The sequence below is a fragment of the Rhamphochromis longiceps genome, linkage group LG19, assembly GCF_057381845.1.
Source record: "Rhamphochromis longiceps isolate RC_006_pf linkage group LG19, R_longiceps_female_GT1.1, whole genome shotgun sequence".
Lineage (NCBI taxonomy): Eukaryota > Metazoa > Chordata > Actinopteri > Cichliformes > Cichlidae > Rhamphochromis > Rhamphochromis longiceps.
The window spans coordinates 32,816,271-32,838,482 of record NC_140575.1 but is presented as its reverse complement, the minus strand read 5'-3'; the positions used below and the strand labels follow the sequence as shown (position 1 = coordinate 32,838,482).

At 43.1% G+C, this 22,212-nt stretch overlaps 1 protein-coding gene across 5 annotated transcripts; it reads right to left on the bottom strand.

Annotated features, from left to right (window-relative positions):
* Positions 1–62: 62 nt before the first annotated feature.
* cep170ba (centrosomal protein 170Ba) lies at positions 63–18,414 on the bottom strand. Of its 5 annotated transcripts, none has more exons than XM_085391883.1 (19): positions 18,189–18,414; positions 17,165–17,302; positions 14,802–14,891; positions 13,954–14,032; positions 13,174–13,232; positions 12,579–12,735; positions 9,873–10,001; positions 8,384–8,875; positions 7,401–8,305; positions 7,081–7,239; positions 6,514–6,652; positions 4,823–6,394; positions 3,865–4,006; positions 3,434–3,557; positions 2,892–3,002; positions 2,719–2,807; positions 2,228–2,321; positions 2,090–2,156; positions 63–1,985 (listed from the first exon to the last, which is right to left on the bottom strand). In XM_085391883.1, the coding sequence occupies exons 2-19, from the start codon at positions 17,267–17,269 to the stop codon at positions 1,762–1,764; spliced, it is 4,737 nt and encodes a 1,578-aa protein (XP_085248009.1). In that variant the 5' UTR covers positions 17,270–17,302; positions 18,189–18,414; the 3' UTR covers positions 63–1,761. The 5 variants fall into 5 exon arrangements, with proteins under 5 accessions (XP_085248009.1, XP_085248005.1, XP_085248008.1 ...); XM_085391879.1 differs by having other exon boundaries at positions 64–1,985; positions 3,865–4,111; positions 18,189–18,413; XM_085391882.1 differs by having other exon boundaries at positions 64–1,985; positions 3,865–4,111; positions 7,120–7,239; positions 18,189–18,412.
* Between the last annotated feature and the right edge of the window lie 3,798 nt (positions 18,415–22,212).

Sequence of the window (22,212 nt, the reverse complement as noted above, 5' to 3'; positions counted from 1 at the left end):
TAGCATGGGGAGGGGTAGAGTGTAACAAGAGATAACAGATGACAAAAAGCAAAACAGGTTTACTAATCACATTTATTTGGAAAAAAACAAAACATATCTGACATCTTACACAAATAACCAAACATAAATAACAGCTATCAAATTACAACCAAATCATTTGGGTAGGGAAGGAATGGAAACAGAAACTGAAGATCCAAAACAGGGGACAGAAATTTGATACACACATTTTAAATCTTCAGCGGACCGTGTCGGACTAAAGCTAAGTGGAAATACTATCCCACAGAAGATGAATAGCAGCAACGGGTTGAGAATGACAAGAAGAAAAACATTCAAATTTTGCTGGAGTCTGTAAACAACCACTGTACTCGCCCGCATGAAACTTTATCCCATGCAGCTAATGTGGCACTTTTGTAGGTACTTCCCAGTTACAATCACATGCATGGTCCAGACTAGGAAGAGGGAAACTGAGAAGCTTGCCGGAGTTCCCTGCTTCGGCCTCCTGTGTCAGCATCGGATTCTTACAATCTTTCACCGGAGAGTCAAAGCTTTCAGTTTGCAGCGTATCGGCTTAAAGAGGGATGACGCTGTACTACCTCAGTGCAAAAAGACGAGATTGAGAGGTAACCTGTAGGACGTGTAGACGATCTTTAACCATTTACACACACGTTAACAAATCAGCTGCTATCATCAAAATTTTTTAACAATTTCATACAATTTACTTGGTCATAAATAACATTACATCTCTCACGACTCGAAGGGCCGAGGTGTCGTGCAGAAACAGATAAAGACGACATTTCTCGTCCTTGAAATAGTGTTCGTCTTTGGACAAACCTTGGAGCCAAATTTTGCTTGAGGCGTGGAAAACAATCCAAAGCTCCCAAAGTGTTTGACACAAATATAAAAATAAGAAATTTTACAAAAGTTAGAAGGGCTGGGAATACTCTAAAGCTGCAGCCAGAGTTTGTGATTGCTTGCTGATTTACTTATAGAGCACACCCGTTCCTCCATTTAGATTGCACACTCCTGAAGTGGATTTTTTTCACCCTCTGTTGGACAAAAGCGTAGTGCCGACGAGGGAAATAGTACCAGCGTGCACACAAAATTGGCTTGTAGCGATTGCGTAATATTAACAAACTATTCTGGCACAAAAGGCGACTAACTCGTACCTACAGCCGTGCTGTGTCAGTTACAAAATACCAGTGTCTCAGGAAAAAATCCCCTAAAAAATACATTTTCATTCTACCCCACAAAGAGGAAGGAGGCAAACAAAAAACAATAAGCGTGGGGAGTTACTGAGGATGGAGCACACAGCATATCAGCATGTGCGAGTATTAACTTTAGTTCTTGCTATTATAAAAATAAAATACTTCCTCAATGATGATTTGTCACTAAACACACATGTTTGACGTATCTGAAGACTTCCCTGGGATGATTATGTTCAGGCTTGTTTTTCTCTGGGCAGCTAATTATGATGATCTTTTATTAAAGAAAAAGTGCTGGTGATAACAACATTGGCAAATAATGACGACTATCTGTAACACACACAATCAAGTATAGCTTTGTGGTCTCTCTCAGTGTGTTACATCCTTACACAGGTGGGTGTGCTTATAGTGCAGTAGTGTGTGTGTTTGTGTGTGCAGGAGGATGCACTTCTGTGAACAAAGTCTCACTTCCCTCCTTTGGGTTTCCTTTGTGCGCACAGAGGTCTGGCACCTGGCTGTTTGGAGTGGACTGGCTGGACCTGCGTGTTTGTGCCAGATCTCAGACTAAATATCCCTCTCTGACATCGTCTGGGGTCGCAGCCGCTTTCCTGACCCTCTCGCTGGGCCTCGGGCCACCGCCACGCTTGAAAATGGAGTGCACCGTTCTCCAGTCTCGTGAGGAAGAATGCTTGCTAGTGTGAACTCCAGATGAGGAGGAGACTGCAGTGGCTGAGGTCTTGGTAGCTCCAGGCTGCCAGCTGGGCTCCATGACTGTGTTAATGACTAAATATTAAAAAAAAAATAATTGAAATTAGTCATCAGCCACAAGAAAATTATTTTAAAATTATTTCCATTTAAATAGTTTCTAAAGGGTCTGAATGACTCACCTTCGAGTTGTCTCTGAACTCTCCTGAGTTCTTTCAAGATAGATGAGATTTCCTGAAACACAGACGTCTAACTTGGCTCAAACATGCAGTGTTTACCAGCATGTGTTTATCCTGTCATTCAACCAAAAGCACACTAACCTTGTTGGATGTTTTTGCAAACGGGACATTATTTTCAGAATCGACCTTGGCCTCAATCTCTTCCCAGATATCCACTCTGTCCTGGAACATCACCCTGTGTGCAGAGGTGCCTTTCAGTCAACGTTCTGCTCTCTGACACTGATCATTTTGCAGAATTTATCACAGCAAAAGTAAGCCACAGCTTTCGTTTGACGTCTGAAACATTACCAAATAACGACCAGGAAAAGACAAGCTGAAGCCGCATGTAGCAGAGGAAACAGTTTTTTCATCTGTGTCTCATTTACTTAGATTAGATCTCTGCTCTTGGTCCCATATCGTCAGCCAATCTGTCTGTGAGCTGACTCACTAAGTTACAGTAATTAAATTAGAGCTGATGCTCACTGCAGTCTGGCTGTCAGACAGGATCAATAAAGTTTTTCATCAAAGCCAGATCAGGAATGGAAAGAGAGGAGTTTAAGTGTTCATGGTGTCTGCTCTTCTTAGTATCTTACTTCATTTTGTCAGCGAGCTGCTCCGTGTTTTCTCTGATAGCAATTATGACCTGAGACACCGGATTCAGCATCGCAGTGTCCACAACGCCCTGAGGGGGACAACAATAAAACACTTTTATAAAAGAGCTCTCGTTACAGGATATCTAAAGGAGAAGCAACTGATCATGTCTGACCTCTTCTCTGCTCCTGGAGTTGTGTTCACGGTCACTCCAGCTCTGCTCAGCTTCCCCTAATGGTGCAGAACTTGGGGGGACTTTCTGGTAACTGTTAGCCTCTGAAACATGCTGATCAAGAAAAAGATGAAATAAAGAAATACGTTTTTTATTTTTTTAATGGCAGGTAAATGCATTAGAAGACTTAGTGTAACTATGGTTTTCCTTTATTTTATTTAAAAAGAGATGACTAGAATCATCTTCATCTGAGCTCTTTCATCGTCACTTTGGGCTAATATCGGTCTATAAGCTATGAATCACTGTAAAATTTTAAAATGTGGTGGAAACCACAAAAAAAATGTTTAAGTCATAAATGGTCCCATATAATTTTCAATTATGAGCCAATTCCTTTAAAACAAATACCAAAGCTGTAAGAGAGGTAAACAAATCCATAGCAGGAAATGGCTTTACAATTAAAAACATCATAACAGCACATGTTAACACATGACTGCCGTCAAAAATGCCCTCACTCGTTCACTTGAAGTTTAAGGTAACAACGGTACCTGTTCATAAGAAGCCGCCGTGGAGCCTGGTGCACTGCACTCCTCTCCGGGCTCGCCATCACCCGCTACATCGTGGATCTCTCTGGCTAATATTGCCAAGTCTTTGGCCAGATCTTGACTCAACCTTCAATAAAAAAATTAATAAATCCATATTGTATTGAATTTAAGTATTCCTTTTAAACCAATTCTCCACAACAAAGTCAATGCAAATATTTTTGCAAGAAACTAAAGGAAATATCCAATAATATATATTCAAGTTTAGTGTTGCAGTGAAGTAAATTAACTGTTTGAACAGATAAAAATCATCATCTACTGTGATTTTTCACACAACCCTTAACTAATGAAACAAAAATCAATGCTTAAAACTGTTTGCGTTTGCTGGAAAACCCAAGTATTCACACCAGAAACGCCCAGCCTGTCATATTTCTTACCGTGCAATCTCAGCACTGTGTGTGGACCAGTTGTGGAAGGCATCTCCCTCGTTGGTCTCCTCTTCAGAGTCTCTGCCGCGGTGTTTCGGGCGCAGGGCCACGATCGGCTGCGGCCGAACCGGATTGCGTGGGCTATGAGAAGCTGAGGAAGGTTGGGAGCGTTTGTGTTTAGGAGTGCTCTGGTTTGAGTCGTACTCCTCATCTGAGGTAGAGGTATAGTCAGAGCCTTTCTGTCGTCGCCTAGAGCCTTGGTGTTGTGAATTGGTTAGAGTTTTGGAAGACGAGGACAAATAAGTTGGGAAAACAGGAGAGAGAGAAAGAGATGCCATGAAAGAACCACCAAGAAAAAGAAAAAAACCCCACTGAGTGTTTTAATAGAAACCCCCAAAACATTTCCCCGAACAAGAGACAGACATGATGCTGTGGAAGTCTTCATGACTTTCCAACAATTTACTGTTGTTGTTTTTAAGGGGGGGTCTGAACCAAACTCAAATGAACACTAGACTTCCACAGTACAGCGGCTGAGTACAGATAGGAATAAATGAGTTTAAAAAATAATACAAGTTGATGTGTAATGTGAAACATATTGTGTTAAAGTCAGGACCAGTAATACACTCTCAAAGCACGGCTGCATAAAGAAACGGCAATCCAGCCTTCACTTCAATGAGTGTACACTGTGCAGATGAAAGATATTGAACATTGGAGAATTAATATTAGTGTTAGTTTCCTTCACACACAGCTGTTGTTTGATGAAAAAGTTCTTAATTGCAGAGCTGAGAAATCGGTTATATTAGCTGAGACTTATAAAGGCTTCAGACCAATTCTCTGTCATGTCTGACACACATTGCAGGCATGTCATTCCCACAATGCTAAATCAGAGTTCATTTTTATGGCTGATAAGGCCCTGCACTTAAATATATAAGAACAGATGGTGTGTAAGTGCCGGTACTATACTTACTTGCTGTGCTGCTGGCATATTTGGCACTGCTGGAGCGAACACGAGTGATTGGAGTTCTGTTGAGTGCTGCCTTCTGTGGCCTTTCTCCCGGCTTTGGCCCTGGACCAGAGGCCCTACGAGTGGAGCTGACACCCAGCTCTGCGCTGCGGTTGGAAAATCCTGTGCTTCTGCCTGTCCACTGTGGGGTGGAGGAGGCCTCGTTGTCACTGGGTGTGTTAAATGAGCTCGTCCGTTTCCGAGGCATGGCCAGCATATCCAGCCTGGAGAGTTTCTTGGCTTCCTGGGGCTGCTTAGCTGGGGTGTTGTTGGCCTCCTGGTACAGCTTATCAGTCTCTGTGCCCTCGTTGTCTGAGGCCTCTCCGAGGCGAGCCCGGCGCAGCATGGAAGTCCTGGTGGGTCTTGGGGCTGATAGACTGTTGGCACGACTCAGTGCCTGGGACACTCTGGAGCTCTTGGTATCCTCCTTCTGAAGGGGAATTGTGTATTTGCGTGTTTGTTTGCTGTTTGACTCCTGATCAGAGTATGGTAAGCTCTGGTGGTCATCACTTAGGTCTGTGGAACCACGTTTTCCCACACTGCGTCTCAATCCGACTGGCCTCCTCAGAGGTTCAGTCCTGTTGCTCCTTTCTGCTTCCTGAGTACAGTGCTTTTCTGAGGACTGCTGAGTCGAATCCTGACTAGTTAGGCTAGCTGAAGACCTCTCTCTCTGGAGGCCACTGACCGACACTTTTTTTGTTAGTGTGCTTGGCTTTGTCTTACTGCTGTGTTGGCTGACTGTACTGGAGGTGTCCACATCAGACTCCCCAGAAAGAGAGTCCATAACAGGAGATGGAGTGTTGGTTTGTCCTGCTTGGAGTTTGGCTTCCAGTACAGCCAGAACATCTTCAGTCTCTTTGAGAAATGAATGCGTGTCCTGACTGTTAGCTCTCTGCAGTAATTCAGGGTTTAGATCTCTTTGAGCAGGCTGGCTAGAGATGTTAGGCAACCTGGTGCTGCTAGATCGCTCCTTCGTGAAGCTCTCCTGTCTGAATAACGGGGATGCTTCTTTACCCTCTGGCCTCTGTGTTGCCTGGCTCAGTACAGGAGCTGATACAACAGGTTTGACTCTTGCAGACTCCTGACTGCCTCTCAGTTTGGTCAGAGTGGCTGTTGAAAAGGTTTTGGTCACCTGTTTTCTCTCAGCCTTAGGAGTTCTAGCTTTGGGCACCACCTCCTCCTCTGACCCGATGTAAAAAGATGTAGACTTGGCCGGGAGCGTGCGCTTGTCTCCATTTTGGTCCGACAGAGGCTTCCTCTTCTGCTCTACAATAGATCCATCATCTGACTTGCTGGCATCACTCAGGCTGTCAGGCTCTACATCGTCCTGCACAGTTAACCTGTGAATGCCGTCTTGAGCGTCAGGGACCCCCAAGCTGTTATCTTCAACATCAAATGTTGAATTTGGGTCATAATGAACATGAATGCTGGGAGCTGGAATGTCACTCTTCTCCCCCGGTGATGTCAGCTGCAGGCCGCGCTGAACTCTTTCTTGGCTTTGGCTGAGCGTAGCCTTGTGGACGATTGTGCCTCGTGCTGAAGTGGAACAGTTTTAATGCATATTAACCACAGACGATGACGCTGAATATCATTCATATTCATCAGGGTGTCTCATTATCATTTCAAATAGAGCAATGGCTGGTTAGGTGGCTTACCCCCTTCTGACAGTCCCATCTGGGAATGGATGTCAAAGAGGCCGGACGAAGGCCCAGATTCTGCATAGCTGTCTGCCAAGCTGGCCCAGCAAGACATCCACTTAGGAGCCCCCTGTAAGACTGCACCTCCTGACTGAACCTGTAAAAGATGGCATACAAGTTATTCATTACTGTTAAAAATAGCAAAACTGTTAAAAATATAATTCCCTTAGTTCCAGTTATTATAAATTCCAAAAGAGCAATCTGGTTCAAGTGCTGTATGCACTTGAACCCTAACATGTTGTACTAAACACGTGGTTTGGTTTTCTGTTTTCTTTTATTTGGTTAGAAAAGAAAAACCCAAACGATCATGAACCCAGAGCCTGTGTGCAAAGAAGAGGCAAGTGCACAAATCAAAAGAGAGACACCGAAAAAAGAGCAAAAACCAAGAAGGCAAATCAAGGAAGCACTACATCCCGATTGGTGCAATCAGACACTTGAGTCTTACCGACTGAAAATAATCATTGTTACATTAAAATGATCAATCATCTATCAATTCATCATTCAACCCTGAGCAGGAAAGTTTACCTTCACCAGACTCTGTCCCTGCTCTGGAGCTGGCCTCACCTCCCCACAACTTTTCTGACTATGCTCCTCCCTGCCCTGAACAATAACAGGCCTAAATGCTGACGGTGTTTCTGCTTCACTCAGGTTCGTTCGCTCTGGGCTGTCAACGACACCAAACACCTGTCAGGAACAAAGCATTGCAAGTGGATAAGTGCACAGAGAGGCAAAGCAGGACTGCTAATGTTCATGGCTCAGGACTTCACTCCGAGAAACACGAGGAGACCGGTAATTAGCAAAGCTGCCTTATTTCTTTTAAAACGAGCATACGTGAAAGAACTTGCCTGGTCAATCTTGCTCCGTGCCTCTTCCAGCTCCTTATCGTGAACATCTGTTTCAATAGTGTAGGTTCCTGCGTCACTCAGACTGTCCTCCTCTTCATTTCTGGGGCCTGTGGGGCTCTTAACGTCAAAACTTTGAGATGCTGGGGGCATAACAGGAGCCTTGAGGGGGACAGGTTTATGAATTGGCGAGGAAGTTTGAGGCTGGAAATGAGCGGGGCTAGTGGTAATTTGGCCAGACTGTGATGCTGGCCCTGACCCTGCTTTAGATGCTGTAGTATTTCTCTCCCAGGTGGCAGAAGAGATCTCCTTTGCTTGTTTCAGTAATTCAGCAGTAAACTCCTGGGTGAGTTTAGATTTGCGGCCCACGCTGCTAAATGGTCTTGCGGACACAGATGAGGATGAGCGGGAGGAAAGGCTGGTGCTGATCCGTTCTTCAGTCTTTTCCCTTCGTAGAGAGCCAGCTCTTTGGGAGCCCATAGAAGCAGGGCCCTTCAGGGGGATAGTGTACCGTTGGGTTGGTGGAGTAGTGGTGGAAGATGGAGGTGTGACTTGTCTCTCCCCAGTCGGACTTGAGCTTTTCTTTACTTTCTCCAGCTGTGGCCTGAGACTGGAGGGTTCTGGTGGGGCCATGATATTGATGGACTGGGAACGCTTCTTTCTCTGGTTGTCGTCAATGAATTCAATCACAAAGGCTGGGTGGGGCTCAGCTTTAGCAAGACTGGAAAGGGACTGGGACTCTGGTGGAGAGCCAGACACAGGCTCCACTGAGTCAGGGGAGAGAAATCGCTGTGGTGGGGAAGCTCTCAAGGCTTGTGGAGAATCCTGATGTTCTAACTGGAGAAAGTTATTTCCATTGAGTGCTGGGTGCCCCGAATCACTTTGAGAACCGTCTTCATGGTAGTTTGCTGTTGATGGAAGGAGAACAAGTTAACACAGTATTTCATCTAAAACTAGAGTAAACAGATGGTGTATAAGAGACTCACTCTTGGTGGTCTTCAGAAGAGATGGGTCACTGTTTGTGCTGCACACATCTTCATCTTGCGAGCTCTTTCCCATCATGCTAGCGCTGCTTTGGACGAGCCAGTCAGCAACTTTACTCTCTGCTGACATCACCTCAGTAGGTGTGCTAGCAACCTCAGTGGAAGGTTGCTTACGCTGACGGAAAGAAAACTTGGTCACATGGTCCTTGATTTTTATTTTACCTGGCGTGCATTCATCAAATTCGATGGTAAAGGATGCGTGGCTTTGAACCACAGGGGGTGTGGGGGTGGAGGAGATGCAGTCAGAGGCATCTGCTGTGTCTTTTGTTGGAACTTCATGAACCTGCGACTCTGGTTTCTTGGTAGGACGCTGCTGGAACTCCTTTGTTGGGATCTCAAAGTAACTGGGCTCCCGGCGGTAGGAGAAGATGGGCTTAGCCTGACTGTCTGGCAGAGAGCCATTGCTCTCATATGTGGGCACATCTTTAGCAGGTTCTGTTGTCAATAAAAAAAAGCTTTTAGTGTGCTGAATATTAGAATATTGTCACACTTATATCAAAGTTCCTAACTCAGGAACTCAGATTTATGTAAATCTCTTAAAGCATAACCACTAAACATTTCCTGAAAATAAGAGCCATAAATAACATGAAGGTTCCAGACGGTGGGGCAGCACGGTGGTTCGCACTGTTGCCGCACAGCAAGAAGGTCCTGAGTTCAATTCCACCATCAGGTCTTTCTGTGTGGAGTTTGCATGTGTTTGCGTGGGTTCCCTCCGGGTACTCCGGCTTCCTCCCACCGTCCAAAGACATGCAGCTTGTGGGGATAGGTTAATTGGATAATCCAAATTGCTACTAGGTGTGAATGTGCGAGTGAATGGTTGTCTGTCCCTGTGTGTTGGCCCTGCGACAGACTGGCGACCTGTCCAGGGTGGACCCCGCCTCTCGCCCTATGACAGCTGGGATAGGCTCCAGCGCCCCCCGCGACCCTGAAAAGGAGAAGCGGAAGCGGATGGATGGGTTCCAGACGGTAGGCTGGGAAAACAAATCATGTGATTGGTCTTTGGATGCCAGCTGGGTGTGGCCAAATACCACTTTAGGAGTTCAGAGTCCAGTGGAGGGTAGTTGAGGGGGAATAATCTGTTTCAGTCTGGGCAACGTGAGGAGAACAATCACCATCATCGGCTTAGATGGTCATAATCCATCATGAGGCAGACAGCCACTGGTTTGGCCTGGCTATCAGTCCACAACTGACAGCCAGGGACCTGCCTTGGGCTTAACACCATCTACCTCTCAGTGACCCACAGAGAACATCAAATGCCACAAAAAAGGCAACTTTAAATCTAATTCACAAACATGGGAATATCCAATAAATGCAATTAAATCACTAATATAAAATACATTCTGCTTGTAAAGACAAACACTTCTGAAGGCATACACCAAATGAAAGGAGTTTACAGTGATTGCATGTAGAAATATAAGACAGATTCACTGACCTGGAGATTCCTTCTCTGGAAATTTTCCACCTCTGCTCTCCTTTTTGTTGGCCGGGTCCTCATCTTCTCCCCACCAGGAAGGCTGGCCATACAGAGGCGTGGGCTTGGATATCGGAGCATCTGTGGAGGCTAGCAGGAAAAAGCCCACAGACAGACACAAACACAATCAGGTACATAATATACTAAAAGGTGCAGGGAGGAATGGTAGGAACAAAGAAAGAGCCAACAAAGACGTGAATTTAAACCACTGCTTGGTTTTATAATCCAATAAGTTTGTTAGTCACATGACAAAACAGTGTTTTGTTTGACGTTGCAACAATAAAAAGTTACACAATGCTGGAGCTCAGAAACAAAGCCTTACGCTGCAAGTGGCCTTTGGATGTTTCAGAGCTCCCACACATTCCCATGACACAGAGAGTGTAGTGGGGGTAGGGAGGTCAAACTGTGATGCCAGATGTATCAGCAAACCACCAAAACATAATCCTCCTCATGTGAGGACAGTACAGCTAATCCTAATCTTTATAGGAAAAATGGAAGAAATCGGTCCAGGATATAGAGTAAGCTGGGCACGCAAAGGCTTTATGTATACAGAGGTCTCTGCATATATTCTCTTAAATTTGAGACTAGTTAGCTTGGCTAAATTTGCTGATGATATGTGTTTAGCAAGACTTGCCATATAACCTGGCATACTGTTCCACACAAGCCAGCCAGCCTCTACTAATCAGATCATCTAGAAGCTGCCGTTTGGCCTGATAAATAGGATAAACAAGCTCTTCTGAGTTTAATGTGGCTGCACAATCCCAAGTATCAGCAGCACTTGACCACTGTTGCCTTGGACACACACAATAAGACATCAACACAGTGACCGAAGAGGCAGAGGGGCACGTTACAGATTCCTTTCCACTTATTTAATCTTCCCCTTTTAGCTAAAGAAAATGTGGGCGAGTGTAGCAGCTTCAGTACACAGAGCAAGGTTATGCTAAGTGTATTATTTGGCATCTCAAACTGTGCACAGACACAGAGGTACAACAAAGACGGGACATAATCTCCCAAAATAAAGGTGGCAGTTATTAGGGACATTAGGTACTGTGTTTGGAGGTAGTTAAAAAGCAAAAAAAGTGAATTTTTGTTTTAGCTATTGTTATAACTTACTGGATTTGTTAAGTATGGAAACTTTAAAAAGGAAGCCACTACAAGAGCAACCACTGGGAACGCTGAACTGTTAATTTCATGCCCTCTTTTTTTCCTCTCAATACTAAATAGCCCTGGGTCCTGGCACAGTAATGTAGGCCCGACTGAGTCACACACTGTACAAGTGAAGTGTCCTGTGCTGCAGACAGCTGGAGGATTGGAGTCACTCCACATCCTGTACAGCTGCAGGGGAAAACAAGCACAGAAAAAGACACACACGTCTTTTTTTTCCCTTCTCTACGAGGCTTGTCAGAATTAAAAGAAAACAAACCTAATATGAGGCAAAATAACATATCAAGACCTTAAACAAGCTCAGCCAAAGAGACTGAATTTGCATCAGCATTTGTCAACAGAGATATGCAAGCTCGGTCTCTGTGAGGCAAAGAGACTTTCCTACATCAAACAAACTCAAAATGAATGAAAGTGACACTTTAAAAAGCGTGTACTCATTTTCTCTAACATGCTTCTCTCACTGAGGCTGTAGATTTAGCACGACAGCAGTGGACACTTTCACACCAGCACAGACTCCTTTGAGTGCAGGCAGTAACTGCGTAGCAACAAGTAAATATAGAGTTTGCACTGAAAGATGTCTTGCAAATAATGAACTCATACTTGCAGGCAACATAATCACACTCTGCTCCAAAGTGATGTTTACTAAAAAAAAAAAGCTAACAAAAGAAGAGTTTCTCGCAGTGCCGCAGTCAATTACACAGCTATGAGAAACATGAGGCGTGTGCTGGAAAAGTCCTATTTTAGGCACAGTTGTAGTTTTCCTTCTAAGCTCAAAGGCCTGATTATGGAGCAGAAAGCACAAGGCTGCTGCTTGCTAGATTAACTACAGCTGGAAAACGTTTCATCGGTGTGAATAAGCTTCATTCATAAAATGCCTAACTTAACAGTGCCCCGACTGTTCTGCTGTTGACATAGAGTGAAATAATAAATTCACTAAGTACATGTCAGAGTAAAGAGGGTGTGAAAGAACTGGAAATATCAGCAGTGACAGATCTACCATCACCTACATGGACAGAAGTGCCAAGCTGGGACTAAAAACCTACAGACCTTTCTAATTCTACAGCACGTGGCTGAACCACCATCAGGCATGTCTGACTGAGATAAGACTGTTTGTCCTTAACTCTTTACCCCTCTGCTTGTCTGCAAAGCCCTTACTCATGTATACTTACTCTGGCAACCCTGGGATGTCAAGATCTACTTTTTTACCGACACCACAGGATTGTAGCATCAGCCTCTCTACTCACATGGCATCCTAATCCCACAGCAGGGAAGCTCTTAATAAGAGAAGCCATCATCCTATCGAGGGATCTATGGCCAAAGTCATGCAGTACATGGAGACTCAAGCAGACTTCCTCTTCCTCATGTATGTGGGACCAAGCTATTCAAATCCACTTCATTTAAAACTGTTGCTCTCATGCACCCAGAACAATTTATCTACTTCTGTTATCATAAAACCTGCAACCTTCCTTCTAACAAATGAACTGTGTGGATAGAATTATTTACCTGTGAGGGAGTGGGCTTTACGCTCAGCTTTGTCCTGGAGTTTGGCATTGGATAAAGAGTCTTTGCTCTTCTCTGAGTGCTGGAAGTGCAGTTTTTCCTTTGCCTTGGCCTCCAGGGCTTTTATGCTAAGCTGCAACTGGCTTGTGTACTTCTCATGCTGCACACACACACAGACAGGAGGGAAGCAGGATGTGAAAAACCTTCCGCCAACAATCAGTACAGCTGTAACGGTCCTAACATATACACACTGTAAGGAAGAATATCCACCAGAGACTCAAGCTTCAACTTCTAAATATTACACATGCATCATTTTTATTTTAATTGAATTCAGCTACAGTAACTAGCATCATTAAACATGCAGAAATGACTTTAAGTGTTAAGTTATTTAATTTAATATGAAAGAAAAAATTTATTGTAGATAATTAAGCTCTAGTTTGCCATGGTAGGAGTTGGCCTGGGAAGATTGTGACTATTTTAACATATTATTTAATACCAAAATAATGTTAGTCTTTCTCAGTAGGGATCTACAGCAAACAGCTATCGCTGAAGACAGTCGAGCACTGACGATTAAAAAAGGAAGCTTACTCTTACTTACTTTAAGCGCTTCCTCCGGGACTTTGTGTTGACTCTTTTCCAGGATATACACATGCACATGTACAGATGGAGTTAAAGGAAACAATCTACATATTTTTCTTTTCAAACAATTAGATATTAGAGATGTCCTGACTGGAAAATACTGAGCACTGACCATTACTTTTTTCTGATTGAAAAATCAGAAATGTTGCTCATTTCTCCGTTTGCACCAAGACAACAAATAAATCTTTATTATAACCAAAAAATAAGTGAACTGGTTTACTGTCTTGTAGCACTATCACGAAACTTATCAGTTCTAAACTGATGAGACAACAGATAAACATCAAGAGACATCACCTATAAAGCTATAAATGTATTTATAGCAGTGAATTACTTCTCGAAACTGTGCCCCTTCACCTCTAACGACAAAGCATGTCTACATGTATCTGTACACTGAACAGTGTTGCTTTGTGTTATCTAACATACATTTCACCACTCATTAGTTTTCTCCTGAGGTCAAAGGGCGCAGGCGGCTTCCGGTCAACAGTTCACTATCCTGGCTGAAAAACACACAGGATTTTCATGCCAGTAGATCAAGGTGGAGAAAAAAATGTAATAAATGTGAGAAAAAGTGCTGCTGACCCCTGGTCCTTTTCTGTGTTGAATACCAAAGACCAATGAAAACAAAAGCAGAAAGTCTGGATAATGTATGAATGATACACGTCCAATGATGATTAAGCCAACAGAATTAAAAAAAATAAAAATGCATAAAGTTTAAAACATAAGTATAAAAAAAGGATATCATAACCAAAGCGAATGACATCTGACAGCTTTAGGGTGATATATGTCTGGTCTGGGATTCTGAGGTCGTTCACAAATGTCTGCAAAACAGAAAAACAAAACAAAATTCATAACATTCACTGTTCATTCGCTAATGAAGGTAATGACTCACAGGTGACAGGCCTTCTAATTCCAAGCACTCGGATACCGTAAGGTGCTTTGCCAGCGGACCTTTCCCATTGAAAGTTAATCCACCAACACGTTAAAACTCTGATGAGATTATGTTGTTATGCAATGTCAGTAAGCTTTTATAAAATGGCCAGGTGGAAAGAAACATGTGCAATTTGTTCATCAATTTGTTTTAACTTCTCCCTTAACTAACAGATGGTTAGAGGAGTTACTCAATTTATCTTTAGATGATTAAAAGTAAAGAAACAAGGATAACACTGTGCACCAAACAGTAGCTCTCATTCTACACAGACTAAACAAAGGTAATTAGGGAAGGATTTCAGTTATAGGCCCTCGTACTGTTCTGCTCTGATTAGTTTAGCTGCAGTTACTAAGGCCAAAAGAAACACTGAGAACAATGAACGGTTTCTCCCACGGCTCAGCTCAGGATTTCATTTGGATAATGGTGCAGTGAAGTGGCAACAGCAGCAGAGAGACAAGGGAACAGGGTGAGATCGAAAGATTTTCTTTTTTTGGGGGGAATGGTCACTGTTTGCCCAACCGTTTGCACACACACACATTTTTGTACTAAGGGATTTACTGCAGTTGAAACACGAGCCTTCGGTGATACCAGAGACTTTTTTTGTTGTTTTTTGCACAAGCTGAAGTACAAAGTTTGGAAGTAAAGACAGACCCACTCACCCCGTTCAAGCTGCCCAGGTCCTTCACCATGTGCTCATCTGTATTTGGGTCATAGTTGATGACAGCATGCTGTTTATCCACACTGCGAGACTGAAACAAATGTGGAAAAAAAAAAAGTGCATGATGTGCTGACAACTTGATTACATGACATGAAATTTGTGATCATTCATTTAGATTCTAAATTGAGATCCCAAGGTAAGATTTTCCAGGCTTACAGCTGGGATTCTGGAAGGTGGCGACAGTACGAATTTTACCGATATGCACCATAGGCACTGAGTCTATCAGAAATTATGTCAGTTTAACAGCTTATTCAGTTTTGGGTTGAGGTGGTGTACACTTTGAACAGGTTGCCAGGTCATCACAGGGCTAACACAGAGAGAGAGAGCTAACCATTCATGCTCAAAGTCACACCTACAGCCACGTTAGAATCAGCAGTCGACTTAACATAAATGTATCTGGACTGCGAGGGGAAAAAACAGAGTACTCAGAGAGAACGTGCCACCTCTATAGTGAAAAGGTCACTGCCAGTCAGCATGCAGACCTGGGACCTTTATGCTGCGAGGCAACAGCACTGCACTGCTGTGCCGCAGTAGTTATTTTTGATACCTAAAAAGTCCTTTATTCTGGTTTACACACAATCCCAATTAACAAAACTGTGCACAAATATTTTCATTAGGAAACCCAAGCATGAGATGGAGCAGCGGGTAGCACTGCTGCCTCGCACCAAGAAGGTCCACCATCAGGCTGGAGCTGTTTGGCTTCCTCCCACAGCGCACAGACATGCACAAGATCAAGTTAACCGGCAAGTCTAAACTGATAAAAGGTGTGAATGCAAGTGTGAATAGTTGTGGTGTTTCTGTGTTAGTTTTGTGATAGACTGGCAACCTCTCCACCGATGACAACCCTGAAGTGGATAAGAAGATGGATGGATGGGATTGAAACAGGAATTTTCTTTTGGATGTGCCAACGCGCCCTAAACTAACTATTCGCCCTAATCTACCAAAATCTTCTCTGAATGCTGAAGTTTCTGTGCACGCATCTGCTATTACACAGTTGTGTGGAGTACCCACAATTTTGTTGTACATGTACAACAACAATAAAAGGGCTATTCTATTCTATTCTATTAAGCAGAGTAAAAATGCGTCTTCATCAATTAAGTTCAGGCTAAGCCAGTGATTCAGACTGACTCACTTTTTCTTCTCTCCTCATTAGGGCCTCAGCACAAGCGAACTCACTGAGTGCCAAACTTGTCTGCAAAATTAACACTGTCATTCAATGGACAATTTATGGGCTTGTCACAAACTGTTCCAAACCAAACCCTAACTGGGATAAACAGCAGTCGGAGGGAGTCTGTACTGCCTGTGTTAATCAGCTCAATTGGTCGCCTTTTAAATAACTTACTTTAAGTTTTTAGTGTTGGTCAATCAATTTGTCGATTAGTTTAACAGATCTGAATTCATAACTCTTAGTCCTTAACTTCCCTTTGCACCCCTTATCAGAGGAAAACAACGTATCTCTGGCTTAAGAAACAATAACAGGCCACTGAATTAGAAACAAAAGGCACTCAGTATCATTGTAGAGGCGTACGGTCTAATTACTTCTCATGGAGATACAGACTGATCAAACACTAGTACTCATGGAAAGTCCAAACTTTCAAGGCGAGGTCCTTAATTGTGCGGTTTGATAAAATTTCCCTTAAGCTGGATCCGTGCCTCTCATGCCAAATGGGATTCTCTTCTTGTAATCTTTCAGATACAATATGAATGAGGGAGGAAAAAAACTCCCCAAGAAACCCAAAACATTTAAGACATTAAAGACAATATAGGGCAGGAATGGGCTATGTGCCAAGTCAGGAAGAAGCCCCAAGCACTAGAAATATCTGCATCGCTTCAAGCTGGGGAAAAAGATGAGGCGGCGACGCCTAAATGTGGACATAAGCAACTCTGTGGTTTGCGGGGCTTTTCTGCACATAACGCACAAACTAAGGAAAGTATAAACAACTGCTGCCGAGGCAACATTCTTCCTTCGCTGGTCTAAACACAGAGCGAGAAGAAAATGGGAGGAGAATATTACACAAAAACCACAAAGAAATTGTGTTTGTGGCACACAGAGCATGGAAAAGCAACACATGGGAATGCTTTAGTTGAGTTTTTAAGTCATTGTTTGTGAGGCTGCGAGGGGCAACTTTGAGTGAAGACACCGTCACCTGGTTAGACACCTAACCAGGTGACGCATGCCAGAAGCCTCCTGCTGGTTTTTCGCATACTTGTGTGACCAGCTGTCCTGTCAGACATCAGTGCAGAGTAATGCAACTTATCCTGAGCATCCTGAACGTCACGTACGACACTCTGCGTGACACTCACCTGGAGCATGAGCTCGCAGTCGTCCCGACCGACGAAGATCATCTCGCGTGGCAGCCTGTGACGCGTGCCAGAGCTGCTCACCAGAAACCATGATGTCACACTCATGTTGGGGTTGCGAGTCAGGACCTTCTTGGCATCCTGGGAAAAGACGACAACCAAATAGATCTAGGATGGCAAAAAATCTTTATGCTAATTTAATGTTCTCTGACATTTGCTGTGCTTGTTCTTCATTTTAAATAGGCTATTTATATTCCATTTATAATTATTTGTTTCACTGATTTTTGTCAGTATTTTATATCAAGCTTTTTAGGCAGTATTAGTCATTGTAATTTCTTGTGTATTTTTTCCTCCAGCTATTTTGTTTGGTCATATTTTGTTTAATTTCACTTAATAAAGTTGATGACTCTGTTTTGGCAGGAACTTTCAAACCTTTGGGATTAATCATATTTTGCTACTATCTGAACAATATTGAATATCATTTTTTTTAAGGGCAAAGAAAAACCCTCACTGCAATGAGAGGATCTTTTTATCCAACCAGCTGTGTCTGGCTGTATTACTACCAGCTAATGCCATAAAAAAACGGATCCCATTTTTGTAGCTAGATTTTCACTCGTCAGGAAAGGCTACACAGCAGAGTATGTTCACACAAGTAACAAACGCAGATATCGTAATCGAATAAAGGCGATATGAGATGTTAGAGTTTATCTTTTTGATGAAGCATGCCGGGAAACTTGTTGCAAATGGCTCCTGTGAGGAGTAAGGTAACGATGGCTAACAATTCAAACTTCCAGCTCAGGTTTAACTTCCTGTAACCTTTGCGAGCTAAGCAAAAAATACAAGCCAGTGTTTGTATTTTAAATTACAAGCTGCTTGTAAATAAACCACTATTTTTTTTATTTTTTTTATTTGATAAAACAGGGAGCTGTTGGGAGTCTGTCGGTGAGGTTGTTTAGCTAACGCTCGTGAGCCTCCGGCTTGAACGAAATAAGCTATCTCCAAACGATTTCCCCCAACAAGGACTCACCTTTAAAGCCTTCTCCGTTTTACTCCTGAGTGAATCCAGTGTTTGTCGTCCCACAGCAGTTTGGAAATTCGACGTCCGACCGACACTCACTTACAACAAGCTCATCAGGTGACAACGGGCAGGTAAAGTTCGCTCACACCCTTACCTTCCTGCGGGAATGACAACCGGACGAAACTCAAACCTCAAACGCGTCTCCTCCCGTCGGGCTGACGTAGCTTGACAAGTCCCCATCAAAAGCGTTTTTTTCTCTCCGAGAGGTTAGAGGAGAGTAAGAGCTCTCACTCTGTCCGGGTTCCGGGAGCAGAAAAGATGGCGGCGGCTTCAAGCTGAAAGCTAAGGGTCGTGTCCAGAGGAAGAGTGTTGTATATTTTTTTAAAATATCAAAAATGTCTACCTACCTTCTTTATTTTTTCATTTTATTAATTTATTTATACATTTCTCTTTAATGTCGGCTGCCCTGAATTTGTTAAATGTGTAATGTTTATTAGCGTGGTTTCTAAGACTTTTTATGGGCCTAATTTATTTTATATACAGTTGAAAAGTTCTAACATCTGACGTTTGTAGCGTAAGTAAATGGTTATCTATTGGCTAAATAAATTCAGAACTTCGACGCGCATGTGCAGCACAACATAGCGCTAGTCGCCATCTGGTGAGTAACCGCTTTTATAGACGATCTACGGCTTTATTCGTGTCCCGACCGGACTTTGTTTATCCTGTGTTTCGCTTTGGCAACGCATCCCCGTCTAAATAGAAGAAATGAAGGCGTTTGGGAGAAACAGCCTCTAAGAGCACGAACAATAGGAGGTCGTCGTTAAAATCAGCTCATTAGTTAAAAGTGTGCAAAGCGCATGTTAACTCATAAACTATGTTAAATTAAAAAAAAAAACAATATCACAAAATACCACCGTTTAACTTTGCAACAGGTGGTGATAATCGCTGAAACAGAACTCTGGAGATGATGGCAGGCTATAAAAAATATTAATCCAAAGGCAGAAGCCTTGCACCCATTAGATGGCGCTCTAGTTTCAATTTACAGTAGAGCTGCTCCGGGTTAAAAAAAAAAAAAAGAAAGATTTCATCACGAGATTCATTCAGGAAATTTCAAAGAAGCCACAAGGTCACAATGACTTTCTGTGTTTATACTGGGTGTATAAACCATCCAGTTTATTTTAACACTTTCATATTTTACTGAATCATGGTGCATTTGAGTGCAATGAAAACAATGTTCTCATATACTGGCCATGCATTATGTGCTCCAAAACACTAAGTTCACTGTGAGGCAAATGTGGTTGAGTTTAGCTGAATTTGCCCTCCACCTAAAAGAGGTTTTAATCAGCAGGTCTGACCGGTTTCCGAGGGCTTTCCCTCTAAACAGAAAACACCCAGCTCTGTTACGATTAAAACATGCTCTTTCACCAATTCACCACTTTCTTCCACAGACGCCATGAGTCAGCACTGAGACAAATCTCTGAGAAGCATATACTTTCACGGTGACATCACTGGATGGAAACTGAAACTGGATAGAGTAAAAAGTGTGAATTTCCCATGAACCAGACAGTAACTGTGGTTCTTTTTCTGTGCAGCTGGTGTTACACTTTTTCTGCTTTTGCATATCTCACGTTAGGTCAGCACTTTAATATTGTTTATCTGTCTATACAGCTTAGAGAACTTTAGACAAATCTATGTGGGAATGTGCATTTCACCCACATTTACCTCATCACCACCACACTTTGTCATGTGTGTTGGGGAAATGCACTTGGAATCAGGTAAGGGACTTTTTTGTCAGGTGAGCTCCACAATGGTTCAGACCTCGCAGTCAGTGTGTGGCGCTGTGCATTGCAGCTGGCCAAAAGACAGACTGTGAGCCCTGGCTGTCAACATCTGCTCCAGAGACTGTACCATCTGCCCGAGGCCCCGGGGGGAGCATCTCTCCTCGTCTCAGACCAGCTGTGGAGCTCCAGACGTGGACCTGAGCAGTCTTGCAGAGGTGGAGAACACGGCCAAGACACAGTCAGAGGCGCTGAGTGCTGGAACATTTGTCACACACACTTAGCCATGTTTTATCTGTGGGGTGTGATCACAGTGAGGTTTAGACAAACAAAACTCCTGCATCAGTTCTTTCTTTCACTATGTAGTGGCAGATTACCACTACATACCAGTTTATTTTAAAGCTTTTGTTACTTCTTATTTGTAAATCTACACAGCAGTATGTCAGTAATTCAGATCATCTCCAGCTGAATCAGTATTTTTGTTTCAAAAACGTAATGTATTTACAGCTCTGTGTAAAAGTCTTCAGACACGCATATCTTTCTTTCTTTGGAAAATGGGAAATATATGCAGCAATTTCTTCAAAAGTGCAAACTCATTGAAATAAAATATGAGGCAAAAACAGAGTTTTACGACTCTAACGAGATTTGAAAGTCAGTATTTGTTACGACCACATTTATTCTTCAGCACAACCTGAACTCTCTTAGATAAGCGTTCTTATCGTTAGTCTTCAGAAATAGTTCTCCAGGCTTCTTGAAGGGCATTCAAAGCTCTTCTTTGGATGTTGGCTGCCTTTTGTTCTGTTCCCACACTGCTCCATTAAGGAAGAGAAGCAGAGTGTAAAGGTTCAAGTATGCCGAATTGGACGAGAACTGAAATAAAAATCAGTGACATGAAGCCTTTTTGAATGATGAATCCAAATGTTACATTTTGTGGTGCAAATCACAATAAGGAGAATTTCAAGAAAAAGATATAACAGTGTGAGTGTCTGTAAAAACAGTAAAAACACACTGGAGAGAAAAACACACAGTGAAACATTACCAGTCATGGATTGGCCTCCTCAGAGCACAGACCTCAACATTAAGAATGACTTCTTGTCAGCAACCCTTCCACAGTGGATGGATCAACTGAAGGGCTAGATGGATCTGTCATGTCCTGTTAATACTGTTCATCATCTGTAGATATATTTTTTAGGCTTGCCACTTCTTCCTTTATTCTCTACTTGTCCAGTTTCCTCAAAATACAGTGGCTTGCAAAAGTATTCGGCCCCCTTGAACTTTTCCACATTTTGTCACATTACAGCCACAAACATGAATCAGTTTTATTGGACTTCCAGGTGAAAGACCAACACAAAGTGGTGCACACGTGAGAAGTGGAACGAAAATCAGACATGATTCCAAACATTTTATACAAATAAATAACTGCAAAGTGGGGTGTGCGTATTTATTCAGCCCCCTGAGTCAATGCTTTGTAGAACCAGCTTTTGCTGCAGTTCCAGCTGCCAGTCTTTTAGGGTCTGTCTCTACCAGCTTTGCACATCTACAGCCTGAAATCTTTGCACATTCTTCTTTGCAAAACAGCTCCAGCTCAGTCAGATTAGATGGGCAGCGTTTGTGAACAGCAGTTTTCAGATCTTGCCACAGATTCTCGATTGGATTTAGACACCAGACAGGTCAGGGATAAAGTTACTGAGACATTTAAAGCAGGCTTAGGCTACAAAAAGGTTTCCCAAGCCTTGAACATCCCACGGAGCACTGTTCAAGCCATCATTCAGAAATGGAAGGAGTACAGCACAACTGTAAACCTACCAAGACAAGGCCGTCCACCTAAACTCACAGGCCGAACAAGGAGAGCGCTGATCAGAAATGCAGCCAAGAGGCCCATGGTGACTCTGGACGAGCTGCAGAGATCTACAGCTCAGGTGGGGGAATCTGTCCATAGGACAACTATTAGTCGTGCACTGCACAAAGTTGGCCTTTATGGAAGAGTGGCAAGAAGAAAGCCATTGTTAACAGAAAACCATAAGAAGTCCTGTTTGCAGTTTGCCACAAGCCATGTGGGGGACACAGCAAACATGTGGGGGACACAGCAAACATGTGGGGGACACAGCAAACATGTGGAAGAAGCTGCTCTGGTCAGATGAGACCAAAATGCAAAACACTATGTGTGAAAACTAACACTGCACATCACTCTGAACCATCCCCACTGTCAGATATGGTGGTGGCAGCATCATGCTCTGGGGGGGCTTCTCTTCAGC

Excerpts from the sequence above, each read along its gene's own strand:
- cep170ba (XM_085391879.1), bottom strand. The coding sequence starts at position 17,269 with ATGAGTGTGACATCATGGTTTCTGGTGAGCAGCTCTGGCACGCGTCAC. Across the intron at positions 10,002-12,578 it reads TAAAGCCCACTCCCTCACAG|CCTCCACAGATGCTCCGATA; the intron begins GTAAATAATTCT and ends TTTTCCTGCTAG. Across the intron at positions 1,986-2,089 it reads AGTTCAGAGACAACTCGAAG|TCATTAACACAGTCATGGAG; the intron begins GTGAGTCATTCA and ends TTTAATATTTAG.